This window comes from Pelophylax lessonae (genome assembly GCF_965119305.1).
Source record: "Pelophylax lessonae genome assembly, chromosome: 2".
Taxonomy (NCBI): Eukaryota; Metazoa; Chordata; class Amphibia; order Anura; family Ranidae; genus Pelophylax; species Pelophylax lessonae.
In genome coordinates, this window is record NC_138769.1 from 641,003,226 (window position 1) to 641,019,997 (window position 16,772).

Genomic DNA, 16,772 nt, shown 5'->3' on the forward strand with positions numbered 1-16,772 from the left:
GCAGCTACAGCAGTGGAAAGGAGGTAAGATTTATAATATGAAAGTGAGTGCATACCCAAAGTCACACCCCAATAACCCCCTCCCCTTCCCCGGCCAACATACTGTGTGCGCTTCATTTTAGTGAGACCTGGGGGCTTCTGTATTTTCAGGTCAGTTTTGTGCTAACTTGTGGTGCCTAGGATGAGGGTAAAACTACAAGACTCCTTGTAGCCAGTTCTTAGTGCCGTTCTGTTATAGTCAAGAAGATAAAGTCTGGTGCGCAACACTTGTTTGGACTGTCAGGTGCCACAGCTATCTGGAAGGATCCTTGCACAGGAGGCAGTGACCCTCCCCCACTAGACTCTTCCTATGAGTTTACTTTAAATTCTAGAGGTAGCAGGGGAGTGGAGGACAGTCACTCCTTCTGGTTATTGTCTAGGTAGGTATCATTGTAAACAGGAAGTCAGGGCCCAGTGGTTTAGACCATGTGTACACAGAATAGGAATCGTTATTCCTTTCAGAGAAAATGAATAAGTAATTGTGTAATGTTTGAGGTTTAGTTAAAAGCATATACATTATTGTATAAAATATGGGTGGTAAAGAGATGTAGATATTGGAACCAAGATACACTATATTACCAAAAGTATTGGGGCACCTGCCTTTACATGCACACGTCCTTTAATGGCATCTCAGTCTTAGTCCGTAGTGTACAATAATCGATTAAATGGATAAAAACCTCAAAAGTGTGGTGTATAATTAACATATCAAGTTTAAAAAGACAATTTATTCTTGAATCTATCTACAGTTGTGTTCAAAATTATTCAACCCCCACTGAAATTGATTGTTTTGGCCAGTTTGACATTGATTTTGATCATTCAGTCATCCTGCTTACAATTAAATCAAAGATGCACTTGTAGGTCAGACAAATATAACCTAACGTTTATAATGAAATAACCACAAATGTCTTTTCTGTGCTCACATCATTATCAGTTTTATTCAACCCCCAAGTGACATTCAATCTTAGTACTTAGTACAACATCCTTTTACAGTTATAACAGCTTTTAAACGTGAAGCATAGCTTGACACAAGTGTCTTGCAGCGATCTACGGGTATCTTCGCCCATTCGTCATGGGCAAAAGCCTCCAGTTCAGTCACATTCTTAGGCTTGTGCACTGCAACTGCTTTCTTTAAGTCCCACCAGAGGTTCTCAATCGGATTTAAGTCTGGTGACTGTGATGGCCACTCCAAAATGTTCCAGCCTTTAATCTGCAACCATGCTCTAGTGGACTTGGAGGTATGCTTGGGATCATTGTCCTGTTGAAAGGTCCAACGTCTCCCAAGCCTCAGGTTTGTGACGGACTGCATCACATTGACATCCAATATCTCCTGGTATTGAAGAGAATTCATGGTACCTTGCACATGCTGAAGCTTCCCTGTACCTGCTTTGGGGCTGTTTTGCTTCTGCATGATTGACACCCCGCCGTGCTTCACAGTAGGCAAGGTGTTCTTTTCTTCATAGGCCTCCTCCAAACATAGCGTTGATCCATGGGCCCAAACAGTTCTAATTTTGTTTCATCAGTCCACAGAACACTATCCCAAAACTTCTGTGGTTTGTCCACATGACTTTTGGCATACTGCAGTCGATTCTTCTTATTCTTTGGAGACAGCAAGGGGGTGCGCCTGGGAGTTCTGGCATGGAGGCCTTCATTACGCAGTGTGCGCCGTATTGTCTGAGCAGAAACTTCAGTACCCACATCTGACAAATCTTTTCTCAGTTCCTTAGCAGTCACACGGGGACTTTTCTCCACTCTACGTCAGCGTCAGCATCTTCTTTCTGCCACGACCAGGTAGCGTTTTTAACAGTGCCCTTTGCCTTGAATTTGCGAATGATGCTTCCTATGGTGTCTCTTGGTATGTTTAACATCTTTGCAATCTTCTTCTATCCATTGCCCTTCCTGTAAAGAGTAATCACCTCTTCTCTTGTCTTCCTGGACCATTCTCTTGACTTCACCATGTTTGTAACCACACCAGTAAATGTCTAGAAGGAGCTGAGTATCACAGTCATTTTAAAGCTGCCTAATTGGTGCTTATTAGGCTTTATTGCTGCTCCCTGACATCCACAGGTGTTTTCAATACCTGATTGAAAACACTTCAATGAACCTCTGTTCTTCAGAGTGGTAGTCTTTAAGGGGTTGAATAATTGTGTCAATGAAGAATTCACAAAAGAAACATTTACTACTGTATTACAAAACCAATTGATGTCATTTTAGTTGCATATGGTTCTTTAAGAAGTCCTTGTAGGATTTCATTCTGAATATAATTACAAATGTACACTAAATTCCCTAAAACCCTTTACAGCATTGGGGGGTTGAATAATTTTGAACAAAACTGTATATGCAGAGGCAAATACGAATAACCAGCTATATGCTTAGGGAACAAAATATCGAATCCACTATGAGAATAACAGACAGAAGAGATGCTGCTGAAAAAAAATCAAAGGAACACTTTGACAACACATCAGATCTCAATGGAGAAAAATATCATCGGGATATCTATACTGCTATGGACTGGGTAATGTGTTAAAGAAAGGATGCCACATCGTTTAATGGAAATTAAAATTATCAACCTACAGAGGGCTGAATTCAAAGACACACTGAAAATCAAATGATGCAGCGGGCTAGAAAATTTTGCTGAAATTTCATTACAGCAACTTCAAAATGGTGCTTAGTAGTTTGTATGGCCCCCACGTGCTTGTTTGCATGCTTGACCACATTGAGGCATGCTCCTTTTTGAGACAACAGATGGTATACTGGGGTATTTCCTCTCAGATCTGGACTAGGGCATCACTGAGCTCCTGAACAGACTGAGGTGCAAGCTGGCAGAGTCCGATGGACCAAAACATAATGTCCCAGAAGTATTCTATTGGATTTAGGTGGGGGCCATTCAATAGTATCAATTCCTTCATCCTCCAGGAACTGGCTGCATACTCTGGCCACATGAGGCTGGGCGTTGTCATGCATCAGGAGGAACCCAGGACCCACTGCACCAGCGTATGGTCTGACAATGGGTCCTAGGATTTCATCCCAATACCTATACCTAATGGCAGTCAGGGTGCCATTGTCTAGCCTGTAGATTTCTGTGCATCCCTCCATGGATATGCATCCCCAGACCATCACTGAACCACCACCAAACCGGTCATGCTGATCAATTTTACAGGCAGCATAACATTTTCCACAGTTTCTTCAGACCATTTCACATCTTTCACATGTGCTCAGGGTAAACCTGCTCTCATCTGAAAAGTACAGGGAGCCAGTGGCAGACCTGCCAATTCTGTTGTTCAATGGCAAATGCCAGTCAAGCACCACGGTGCCGAGCAGTGAGCACAGGGCCCACTAGAGGATGTTCGGCCCTCAGACCACAATCCTGAAGTCAGTTTCTGATTGGTTTGGTCAGAGACATTCACACCAGTGGCCTGCTGGAAGTCATTTTGTAGGGCTCTGGCAGTTCTCATTCTGTTCCTCCTTGCACAAAGGAGCAGATACCAGTGTTGCTTATGGGTTAAGGACCTTCTAAGGCCCTATCCAGCTCTCTTAGTCACTGCCCTTCTCCTGGGATCTCCTCCATGCTCTTGAGATTGTGGTGGGAGACACAGCAAACCTTCTTGAAATGGCACGTATTTTATGTGCCATCCTGGATCAGTTGGACTGCCTGTGAAACCTCTATAGCAGTCGTCCTCAACTCCGGGGCCCACTAACAGGCCAGATTTTAAGTATTACCTTGGGGAGATGCAGACAAGAATACTGCAAACACTGAGCAGCAAATGAGATCACCTGTGATGTAATTTAGTTATCTTGCAAACCTGGCCTGTTAGTGGGCCCGAGGACCGGAGTTGAGGACCACTGCTCTATAGGGTCCAGGTATCGCCTCATGCTACCAGTAGTGACACTGATCCCAGCCAAATGCAAAACTAGTGAAAAACAGTCAGAAAAGATGAGTAGGGAAAATAATTTCAGTGGCCTCCACCTGTAAAACCATTCTGTTTTGGAGGTCGTCTCATTGTTGTCCATCTAGAGCACCTGTTAATTTCATTAACACCAATGCAGCTGAAACTGATTACCAACCCCCTGTGCTACTTAACTGACCAGATCAATATCCCAGGAGTTTCATTGACTTGATGCTATACTCTGATTAAAAAGTGTTTCTTTAATATTTTTGAGCAGCGTATATAATATTCGAGGTTGAATCTGGTACAAATTATCGGACAATTAAAAAAGACCTAAAAACTCTGTTTTGCACTACTTCAGACAGTACTGGTAGCTTGATACATGTTACCTGTGCCTACTGTCATTCATGCTGGCCATACACAAACACGTTTTTTTTTCCCAAAATGTACATTTTTAGAAAGATTTTAGATTTTTTTTAATCAATGTGTAAATCAATGTTTATTTTTGACCACAGGGACAGAAAAATTTGAAGGATCATAATTGAAATTGAATCGATTGAAAGCATTATCAGACAGTATATGTGGTTTTCGTTCAGAAATGACATTCATTTTAAAATTTAATGTTAAAAGCAAGTGAAATATTCAAGCGACATTGATCCATTCATTGAATGTACAAAGAATTTTCATACAAATGTTCTCGTACAAAGATTGATACATGTATGGCCAGCATAAGACATTTTGTAATGGCAGGATGCTTTTTGTTCTTTTAATCACCTGTCAGGATGGGGTTAAAAAAACAAAAATTAGCCCTTTATAGTGCAAAAAACAGCTATGAGAGGTTAATTTTTGCTGCAAAACAGTGTATTTTACATTAAAGTAGTACAGTACTAAAAGCAAACTTTTTTTCCCATGGATATAATCATTTTAAATATAATGCATTGTACTGGTAAACTTTTACTTTAAACTTAATTTTAATTCTTTATATTACCTTCAGCCTCCAGCTTCTCTGGGTTCAGATGCTGATCTTTCCTGTACAAAGCCCTTAAAGTGATTCTAAATTTTGGATTTTTTTTTCCTTTTTTTTTTTTTTTAAAGACACTTGTCATACTTGCCTGCTCTGTATAATGGTTTTGCACAAAGCAGCCCCCCCGCCCCGCCCCGCCAGTGCTTCTGACTCCTCCTCTCTTTAGAGTGCCCCCATAGCAAGCCCCAAAGTGTAGTATAGAGTGCCCCTATAGCAAGGTATAAAAACTTCTGCTTTTAGAATCACTCACTTCCTACTTCTGCCCAGGACTACATGTCCCTAGAGGCATTGCTCCTCACACATTTACATGTTCTCAAGCACTTAATGACATGTATAGATGCTGCACTGTATTTTCTGATATCTAAACAAAAAATGCATTCTGTACCCAGGCCAACTAATCGGGTGACCAACTAATGGATTATGAAAATAGTTGACAACAATTTTCATAAACAATTATAATTGATTATGCCGATTTAGTTGTTTCAGACCTAATGTCATGCTCCCAACTTTGTGGGAACAGTGTGGATGGCCCTTTCTGTTGCAACATGACTGCTCACCGATCCACAAAGCAAGCTCCGTAAAGACAGGGATGAGCTAGTTTGGGGTGAAGGAACTTGGCTGTCCTTCACAGAGTCCTGACCTCAACCCGATAGAACATATTTGGGATGTATTAGAGCGCAGACTGCGAGCCAGGCCTTCTCGTCCACATCAGTGCCTGATCTCACAAATGCACCACTGAAAGAAAAGTTTAACATTCCCATAGACACATTCCTAAACCTTGTGGACAGCCTTCCCAGAAGAGTTGAAGCTGCTATAGCTGCAAAGGGTGGGCTAACTCCATATTGAACCTTACGGACTAAGACTGGCATGCCATTAAAGTTCATGTGCATGTAAAGGCACACTAATACTTTTGGCTGTATAGTGTATATTCTGTTTGTTGTCCTGCTATTGGCCCCACCACAATTTTCACACATTGTATTGTATTGTTTGTGCAGTGGCTTTAATTAAGATCTAAAGCCAGCTTTTTTTTTTTTTTTCTTCTTGTTTCAGTCGGAAACCAACAGTAAAGCAATATTTTCTAAAGTCATGGTTATTACACGTAAGTAAGAAGTGGTTTGTTTTTTGTGAAATTGGGAATTTTTAAGACTATGTCTAAAATAATACCGTATTCCTTAATTTTGCTCTTAAAGACACTTGTGGCACCTCATGCACACAAGACCTCAACTTTACATACATTACAGGACACAGGGTACTTCATATTGTATTTATGACTACCTTGGGTAAAGTTGCCAACTTCAGGTGAATGAACTTTGGCCAAAAAATAAAAGCAGGATTCCTCACCAGGCTCGGCTAAGCCTTTTTTTTTTTTTATTATTTTCTTACCCCTGTTGAGTTAAGGGAGTGTCTTCATCTGGATTGGTTGTCTAGGACCAGATGGCAAAGGGGGAACTGTACCTGGATTCAGCATTCAGCAGCAGGGAGGGCCAGTAATGTTGCCAATTGATGCTGGATTCTGCATGCAGCGATTGCCTAGGATACAAAGTATTTGGTGATCTCGCTGGCAGGGTGCTATACTGGTCCTGTGGGACACACTTGCCGTGAGGCTTGAAAATGGCCTCCTGGCCCAGCAGCGTGGACTGGTGAGTGCCTCTGTAGAGGAGCATATGTGGAAATCTTGCATAAGAGTGTTACCTGTGCATTTGGGGCAGTACTGAACTAGTGGTTTTCAAAATGGCAAGAGTGTGCGATGATGTCATCAGGTATGTCTGTGCCATGTGCATTTTATTGGTTCTCGTGGCACAGGAACATGTACGATTGGAGGTTCCAGGCTACTACAGGGCAGCCACAGCTCCAGCAGCTCAGTTATACTCAAGCACAGCCCAGCAACCTTAAGCACATCATAAGGCATGAGGCATTGGAGGAACATCCTTAGGATGTGGAAGAATAAGCTGTTGAGGATCCGGGAATCCTCTGTAGTCAGGTCTCGCTAGGAGGAATGTCCAGCACTGGGGCCGTCTCACAGAAGACCACAAGTTATCACTTCTGGAGTCTTCTTTTCTTAATGTCACTTGATTTGGGTCCTGATGGCTGCAAAAACATCTTTTTCTGTAAACCTTCACTTGCAGAAAGTGGTGTGTGCTGATTGGGCACACCCAGAGGTGGTGTTTTCACCGCCGAAGTGCTTTGCTCAGCAGTACTCCATGGAAGAGGAATTTTACAAGAAATGGGGTTCTTTGGGGGTTGACATGGCCATTTACTACTTGAATTGGACAGCCCTGATTTCCTCCCTGTATACTGTTTATCAACTGAATATTTGTAGTTAAGCTAGTTTATATTTTCTTTTTTTGTAAGGTTCTAGATTACTAAGATATTTTCACGTTTTTTTTTTTTCTCAGGAAATTTGCCAGACCCTGGTAAGGGCCAGGACTTTCTCAAGAAATTTACCCAAGTGTTGGAGGAAGATGAGAAGATAAGAGGGCAGCTGGAGAAACTTGTCAGTCCAAGCTGTTCATGCAAGCAGGCAGAAGTGTGTGTGGTAAGTGAATACATTTATTAAAAACTGTTTAACATTTTTTTTTTTTTAGAACTAAAATTGCTGAGGCCTCAATGTGTCCAGTATACTATTGTTTCTGTTTTTCTAGGTATACTTGAGTTGTTTCTCTTTGACATCCGCATAGTCACACCACTGACAAACTAGCTTGTTTTATAGTTTTTCCATACTAGAGCTCTTAGGTTGACTAAAAGAAGTTCTAATTGCTGCATGGTTGTGTGGAATAATTGTAGCATGAGCCAGCTGACTGTCCTTTCATCTGGCATCAGCATTATAGCAAATGACCAGGAAAATACGTTTTACTCAATGTGGACACACATTATAGTTGTTTATAGTGTTCATATATTTAAAATCGAATTTTACAATAACGTACCGTGCTTTGTAGTAGCACCATAGCGTGCCATTGCTTATTGTGAGCCAAAATGCTTTAACATTGTATCTGTCTTAAACCTAAATCACAGGAGAGTCAATTCATAGACTACTGGGTAATGCTCTGGCTCCAGGTGTTTGGACACTGTCAAATAGACACTGCTGAGCATAACCTTTTCCACACCCAGCATTGCTCCAGTTTTTTTCTAGTGACTGCAAGTGATGGACCTGTCTCTCTGCTGAGAGTCTTTTCTGCTCTGCTCTATAGCAGTGGCAGTTTTGTGCATTGGTCCCTATGGATGGTTAATCACAGAGGGACAGTGCCTGGTCCCCACTGGAAGAACAGGGAAGGCCTGTAAGCTGCATTGGCACTGAATCCGGCTTGTAGCACATTCATTTTGCCATGCAGTTGCACCTGTGTGTATGCTGAGTAGGGTGCTTTACATGTCCAGGGCTATGGTCCAGTGTGGTAGAGCCCGATCCCTTAACACCCTATAGAGTGTGCTTATCCTGGAGAAGGCGAAGGTTGAGACAGTTATTGGCTCTTCTATGTGTATGTAAGTGCCCCTATTGTAGGGGGTCCTTCCCTTCTGCTGTCTCCCTGGCCTCAGGAGGTCTGTGGGACTTATGATACTAGCAAAGATTTCGCCATCATGGCTGTTGGAGCTGCAGGTCCTGGCTGGTTGTGCTACTAGAGGGAGCTGTGGGCATCCTTTTGGTGGTACAGGGTACACGTGTTTCCTTATTAGTGTTTGACTGCGTGCTGCTTCCTTTCCTTGGAGAGCCTACTGCGCAGGCACAGCACGGTGGCACCACTGCACAGGTTTAGGCACAAAACACTCACCGCTGCTCAACCCACGGTAACCATAGTCTTCAGTAAAGATTTGTGGTGCTTGCAACCGGCTCTTGTCAGCCTCTTCAATTAAGTAACATAAAGTGGCACCTGCATAGGAGATTGCAACCTCTTTATTAGTCACTGATTAAAAGTTACAGCTTAGGTCCCAATGCTTACATGTTTTAGCCCTATGTAGGTTTCATGGTAGTCTCCCTGGAGGCTGTATTACTGACCCAATTTCATTTGAGACTTCTCCAACAAAACATCTTGTCGACCTGGAACAAGCATAATTTCTCTTTCATCCACCGACGGACGTAGCTGCTTCTTCAACCACTTAAGCCCCGGAAGATTTTACCCCCTACCCGACCAGGGCCTATTTTGCGATTTCGGCACTGCGTGACTTTAACGGACAATTGCGCGGTCGTGCAACGCTGTACCTAAACGAATTTGATGTCCTTTTTTTCCCACAAACAGAGCTTTCTTTTGGTGGTATTTGATCACCTGATCATGCGCTATAAACAATAAAAGAGCGACAATTTTGCAAAAATAACAATATTTTTCACATTTTTTATATGAAATCCCCCCCCCCCCCAAAAAATGTAAAAATCAAATTTTTTTAACATTTTAGGCCAATTTGTTTTATGCTACATATTTTTGGTTAAAAATGCTATACATATGCACTGTTACTGTAAAAATGACGCCGACAGTGAAGGGGTTAACTTTTTTGAGAGGGAGGGGTTAAGTGTGTCCCTAGGGGCGTGTTTTTAACTGTGATTGGCTGTGGCTTGAGCTGTAAGAACAGTGATCAACGGTCCTACATAGCAGAACCGTATGATCACTATTCTTACACGGGAGAATGACAGGCGGCTTGTTTACATTAGCCGCCTGCCTTTCTCCCGGTATAACGGACGATCGCGAGTGACCGACGGACATCGGGAGCCCGCCGGGCACACGCGGGGGGGGGGAGCATCTGGCGGCGCGAGCTCACTCCCCAGAGCTTCACAGGCTAGTGACGTACCCCAAAGTGAGGGGCTGACCGCCGCAGTATATGTACTTGCGGTGGTCGGCAAGTGGTTAAATCATAAACGGATGGGTAATAAGCCCCTCCCACTAGGAGTGACCAGGTAGAGCCAAAGGCTTTGACACGTCCAGGGGGGCAGGGTCCCTGGGTTATTACCCCTGGCCTCAACATTGCATCTTCAGTTTTAGCTGCCTGATCTTAGGAGGGGGTCTGTCCGATTCTGTGATCCCTATCTTACTCAAGGCTAGGAAGTCCACTTCTCTGAAGATTTATCATCATACATTGCTTGGTGCGAATCGCTGAAGCTGCATCCTAGATCTTTGCTATCAGCAGGATCTTGACCTTTCTACAGAAAGGGGTTGACCAACGTTTGGCATTAGGCACTCTTAAGTGTCAGATCTCGGCCTTGGCTGTGTACTTCCAACGCCCTTTGGCTACGTACTCTTTGATTCGTATGTTTCTTCAGGGGGTTTGCCATTTGGCTCCCCCCATGAGGTCTCCGTTCCCTCCTTGGGACCTTAATTTGGTTCTATCGGTTCTTCAGAAATCTCCTTTCGAGCACATAAGACACATTTCCTTGCCTTGTTGCAGAAAGTTGCCTTATTGGTGGCTATGACCTCTGCGCGCAGGGTTTCTGAACTAGCGGCGCCATCTTGCTGCTCTCCTTATCTGGTAATACACAGAGATAAGGTAGTGTTACAGCCTTATCCGTCGTTTTCTTCCTAAGGTGGTTTCAGACTTTCATCTGAACGAAGACCTAGTGCTTCTGTCACTCTGTCCAAATCCTTCACATCCTAAGGAAATTGCCTTGCATAGCTTGGATGTGGTTCGAGCGATACGGGTGTATCTGGAGACTACTGAGTCCTTTCGTAAGTCGGACTCTCTGTTTGTGAATACGGATGGACCCGTAATGGTCAGGCTGCGTCTGCGACGACCATCTCTCAATGAATCAGACAGACGGTGGTGAAGGCATATTCTCTTAAGGGCAAGGTTCCTCCTTTCCCTGTCAGGGCTCACTCTATGCGGGCGTTAAGTGCCTCTTGGGCTTTTCGCCATCAGGCGTCAGTGATGCAGGTTTGCAAGGGGGTCACTTGGTCATCTGTACATACGTTCACCAAGTTTTACAGAGCGGATGTGTTGGCATCCTCGGATGCGTCCTTTGGCCGCAAGGTTTTGCAGGCTGCCATTTCAGGAGCAGTCTACTTTTCCTTCTCCTTAATGGTTTTGCTACAATTGAGCCCCAGTTAATGCTTGTTGGGCTCCATGTTCTATATTTGGCTATGTTAGCCGCGGGAATTGCATTCTTTTAAGTTTGTCCTTTCCCCACCCCTCAGTGGTTACTGCTTTTGGATGTCCCATCTCTCTATGACTTAAAGCAGCAGCTACGTCCGTTGGTGGACGAAAGGGAAAATGGGGTTTTTTTACTTACCGTAAAATCCATTTCTCGGAGTCCACCGATGGACGTAGCTCCCACCCCTCTTTTCTCTGGAGAGTTGGGTTTTGGTTCTTATTCACTGCTTGCAACTAAACTGAAGATGCAACGGTGAGGCCAGGGGTAATAACCCAGGGACCCCGCCCCCCTGGACGTGTCCAAGCCTTTGGCTCTACCTGGTCACTCCTAGTGGGAGGGGCTTATTACCCATCCGTCTATGATTTTAAAGCAACAGCTACTTCCGTCGGTGGACTCAGAGAAATGGATTTTACGGTAAGTAAAAAATCCCATTTTTTTTCTGTCGATCTACCCATACTCCTCTCCAGCCAAGCCAGGAATGCCCAAACTTTGTGGATCTTCAGCCCAGGCTTAAAGGAAAAACTTCCCTATTGTAATCACTGGAAAAAAGCAGATGCCAGTGTTTAAGGCTTACGAGGTCCTGAGTTACACAGCCCTTCACCGTCCAGGGAACATGTTCCTCTATGGAAGCCAAACTCTCCCCATCAACATCCTGGAGCTCAGAGCAATAGGGGTGACTCCAACACTGGACCTCCCTACTGCAAGGACACCCAATCAGGGTACAGTCAAACAATGCCACGGCTGTAGCCTACGTCAACCATCAAGGGGCATCGGGAGTCATGCAGCCTTAAAAGAAGCAAGCCACATAACCTCATGGACAGAGACTCCCTGCCCAGCATTTTCTGCAGTCCACATCCCAGGAGTGCACAACTGGAAAGCAGATTACCTCAGCTGCCACACCTTCAACCTGATATGTCAGAAATGGGGGCATCAGGTCTCTGCTTGCGGAAGTGTTTGTTCACTCACATCTAAGTGTTAGAGCTGGCAGGGGACAGATGCAGCATCAGACCACTGCTGTGCATCCACCTCGGTAAGTGTGATTCTGGAAAAACCCCAATTCCCATACTTCTCTCTTAAGCACTCTGAAAGGACAAGTTTTCGCTTTGTCCATTCTTTTTTAAAAAAGCTCTGGCTTTGCTGGGCCTTGTCAAAACCTATATTCAAGGTGCATCTCACGTCAAACCCCCTTGCGGTACCTTGTTTTTCCTTCGGATCTCAATTTTGTTCTCTCTGCCCTGCAGAAACCACCCTTAGTATCCAACTTAGATTCCACCTCCAATGAGGACATAATCCTACCATCCTTATGCTCTGCTCCAAATTATCCAAAGGATATTGCTCTCCATTGCTTGGACTCGACAGGTATGATCAGGAAGATGGATTCCCTATTTGACCTATCCTCAGGACCTTGCAAGAGACAACTTGCTTCCAAGCCCACCATCGCTCAACGGATAAGAAATGTGATTGCTAGAGCTTACACTCTTAAGGCCAAATCTCCTTCTGTGCTTTTAGGCATCCACTTCATCAGATCGGTAAGATTTTCCTGGGCATTCTGCCACTAGGCCTCCGTAGCTTAGCTTTGTAAGGCCACCTCCTGGTTCTCTGTTCATTCCTTTTCAAAGAACATCCAGTCTTCTGCAGAGGCAGCTTTTGACCGCATGGTTCTTGCAACGATGTTCTAAAGTAGATCTGTTGGCACAGTTCTGTTGGCCTAGTTGTTGCCCACCCTTCTCATTCATTGCTTGAGGATGTCCCAGGATCTATGAATATTTAGCCCATATCCTGTACCTTTACGATTAAGGTAAGGGAAATATAGACTTATCTGTAAATTCCATATTTTGGAGTGCAGTATAGGACAAAAGCCACCCTCTCATCTATTCCTTGATAAATCTGCATTGCTCCCAGTGGGAAGTATCCTCCTAAGCTTTGCCAATATCCAGTCACCTGAAGGAATGAGCCTATAACCCAGTTTCTGTGAATATTTAGAATTTTAGGAGTAAAGCCTAGTACACATAATGAGATTACCGGACGAATGATCGTCCATTTTTTATTTTTGTTTGTTGCATGCTAGTCTCCATATCGAAAATGAAGAGGTTACTAAAGTATGAAAATCCTTGTACGACAGAATAAAAATTCGGAACTGATGTAATATATTTGTATTGTCAGACGAAAACTGTACTGACTAAACGAAAATCATATGATCTGGTATCGTATGGGAAAAATTTTCAGATCAGATACGATCGCTTCGAAAGCATTATTTTTTGTACTATATTCTGATCGTGTGTATGGGCCATTAGGCCCCTTTCACTTGGGCGATCCAATCCGATCCGCCTGTCAGTTTTTCAGGCGGACCTGATCGGATGCTCCATGCATCCCTATGGGGCGGCGGATGTCAGCGGAGACATCTCCGCTGACACCCATTGCTATCCGATTCCGATCCTGTCCGTGAAATCCGTATGGATGGAAACCCTATCTTCCATCCGTCCGGAGGATTGGATCGGATGAGAATGGACAGGCGGTCCGTTCTCATCCGATCTCCCCATAGAGGACAGCGGGGATCTGACAGCTCCATCTCTGCACACAGAGCGGAGACGGAGCTGTCACCTGCCTGCTCAGCGGGGATTGGCGGATCGATCCCCTGCTGAGCAGAACGGACTCCGTCGCCGTGTGAAAGGGGCCTTAGTCAAAATTCCTCTCATTAACAGGCAACCAATTTTTTTTTATCTTTTTCTTCAAAAAGCGTGATATTACAAAGAAACTGGGCAATCCTAAGCAGCCAACAAACCCTTTTCTGGAGATGATGAAATTTCTGCTTGAGCGAATAGCACCTGTGCACATTGATGCAGAATCCATAAGGTAAGATGTGTTTTGTGTTCATGCTTGTTATAATAGAATTTTATTTCTGTTAGGCAAGAAATAAGTAAGGGACATCATTGATGCTTCACAGTAACAACCGAGAATGTTATAGCAAACTGTTCACTGTGCTGTTTGTTGCTGCAGGACAGCTTCAGTTACACAAACTGTATGAAATCTGAAACTGTAACATGTTTAACCACTTGACCTCTGGAAGATTTACCCCCCTTCATGACCAAGCCATTTTTTGAGATATGGCACTGCATTACTTCAACCGACAATTGCGCAGTTGTGCCCCCCGCACAAAGAGAGCTTTCTTTTGGAGGTATTTGATCACTGTGTTTGGTTTTTTTGCTATAAATAAAAGACCAAACAATTTTTGGAAAAAATTTTAATTTTGAAAATAGCTTTCTGCTATAGAACACATCCAATAATGAAATTAAAAAAAATAAAATTTCTTCATAAATTTTAGGCCATTAGGTATTCTGCTACATGTTTTTGGAAAAAGAATCCCAATAAGCATATATTGCTTGGTTTACGCGAACATTATAGCGTCCACCAATTATGGGATATATTTATAGAAAGTTTTTTATTTTTTTTTTTAAACTGGTAATGGCGGCGGTCAGCAACTTATAGCGGGACTGCGATATTGCGGCAGGCATTCTGACACGAACTGATACCTTTAACGCTTTGCTTGGAACCAGTGACACTAATACAGTAATCAGTGCTAAAAATATACGCGGTCAATGTACGAATGACACTGGCTGGGAAGCGGTTAACATCTAGGGCGATCAAGGGGTTAACTGTGGGCCTAGCCAGTTTTTTTTTTTTTTGTGTACACAGTGTGCTGATTTCACTAAGGGAAGAGATCGATTCTAGTCTCTGCTTTGCAGAAACACAGAATACATCCCTTCTCTGTAGTTAAACAATAATGCTTGTTCACTTACCTTCCACAGCGCGTTCATTGTACAATGGTGAAAAGTCACTATGCAGATGAGGTCATCATTCTGCTCCCTCTGTCAGCAACTTCCTGGTGTTAGAGTGACAGCTGTGCACAGTATATTTGGGAGCCTGACTGCCAGGTGTGCATGAGAGTTCTGGAAGCTAATCTAAAGACATTTTCAGTGGATATTTTAATATTTTCAATTGTACATTTTATTTGCCTGGATGTTTGAATTATCTAATGATTATTATTAAGTTTTTTAAAGCTGAACACCAGGCAGATATAAAAAGACACAATATTGAAGCTGTTGTTAATACACCATTGAATGCATCTTTGAAATCACAAGCCATGTAAGCACCTGAATCTGACCTGGTTTTAGCTTCTTGCAGTTCCTGTACAGCATTGATCAGGGAGGGCAGAAAAGTAGCACAATAAACCAGTCCGATCTTCTGCAGTTTAAGGAGCATGCTATTAGGAGGAGACTGCAGGGTTGACAGAGATGCTAATCAGTCATCATGTCATTCAGTCAACATGTTAAATCACAGGGTGGGCTTGGAAGAAGTAATGTAAGTAAAAGGGAAATTGCAGCAGATAAAGTTCAGGACTCCTTTCCTGCCTGGCAGAACTGTGCTGTGTGGCAGGTAAGACAGCTCCAGTGCTTGTTTTTTTTTTTTCTGTATATTGAGCTTTTACCTTTAGTTCAGCTTTAACAAACACTGCATTCTACAGCTTTAACAAACACTGCATTCTACGCTACCCTATTACTGAACTAGGTTGTTTAAATTAGCGACAAAAATAGAAAAATGATGTGGACCTTGGGAACGCCTCAAATAGAAAGTACTCTACTGGGTATACGTGCGGACATACAGATGCTTTGTCATATGAAGTTGTTAATTTCTTTATTTGAAATGTACCCTACTGCTTACAGTGTCCTCCTGGGAGTCCTGCGTCAATGCTCTTTTCTCTTTCATTCATTGATGGACACAGCTCCTGATCTTCTTAACCATTGGGTTATAGTGCCCCCTACAGTAGTAGGACACTAGGCAGAAAAAGTCTGGCTATGCCTATGGGCAGTCCCAGGGGGTATACACCCTCTGTCTGCTATAGGTACTCATTTTATTTTCTACCTAGTCAGGAGTAAGGACCTAGTTCCTTTTAGATATTTTTTTTCTCATGGTTTTTTTCCTGTGAGATCTACATGGGACAGTGTACCCCACCTCCCCATTAGGCACCCCCCTCATCGGTCTGGTGGTCCCTGTGTGCCACCCACCCTTTCTTTACTCATGCTGGGGCTGTGGGTGGTCTGGTTAACCACCTGGGGTGGGGACAGGGTGCTGTGCTGGCGAAAGGCTGTAAGGGGGGGGGGGCGGTATGCGGGGGCTGTCACCCCCTGCCTTCCCCTCCCTCATCTATCTTCTCAGATCCTGAATCTGATTCAGCTGCCCCGGACGTGGGTCACTCTGCTCGGTCTGCGACCACACACCCTGAGTTCTCAGATAGTGAGGATAATTCCTCCACTCCTATATCCGCGCACTAAAAGGCGCTGGTGGACGCACTGTTTGTATCTGTTCGTGAGACCATAAAGATGGACGCTGCTGAAGCGGCAACAGGGGCGGCGGTTCCCTTTTGACTTTCACAAACCATCCAGATCGGCAAAGGTGTTTCCTTTCCCTTCCTATTTTGACAGAATTGTCACTAAAGAGTGGGAACGACCAAAACGTCCCCTTGTGGTCCCTAAGCGATTAGCTATGCGGTTACCCCTATGATGAGTCCCTTCTTAAAAAGTGGACTGTTCCACCGGTGGTGGACCCTCTGGTTTCCAGATTGAACAAGGCAACCATGATTCAGTTTGAAGATTCTCCGGTCTTTAAGGACCTGGCTGACAGGATGGCGGAGGCAGTGGCCCACAATATGTACACTGGGACTGGTTCGGCACTGAAGCTGGTATTCACCATTGCCCTGGTGT

The 16,772-nt window shown here is 43.8% G+C and overlaps 1 protein-coding gene across 1 annotated transcript in view; it reads left to right on the top strand.

The window, feature by feature from the left end:
• PDS5B (PDS5 cohesin associated factor B) overlaps positions 1 to 16,772 on the top strand; it is a 354,701-nt gene that overhangs the window by 153,428 nt on the left and 184,501 nt on the right. Inside the window, exons 15-17 of the mRNA XM_082246014.1 lie at positions 5,997 to 6,045; positions 7,343 to 7,482; positions 13,751 to 13,866. Of these exons, the coding sequence (XP_082102140.1) occupies positions 5,997 to 6,045; positions 7,343 to 7,482; positions 13,751 to 13,866 (305 nt within the window). The remainder of the gene's footprint in view (positions 1 to 5,996; positions 6,046 to 7,342; positions 7,483 to 13,750; positions 13,867 to 16,772) is intronic.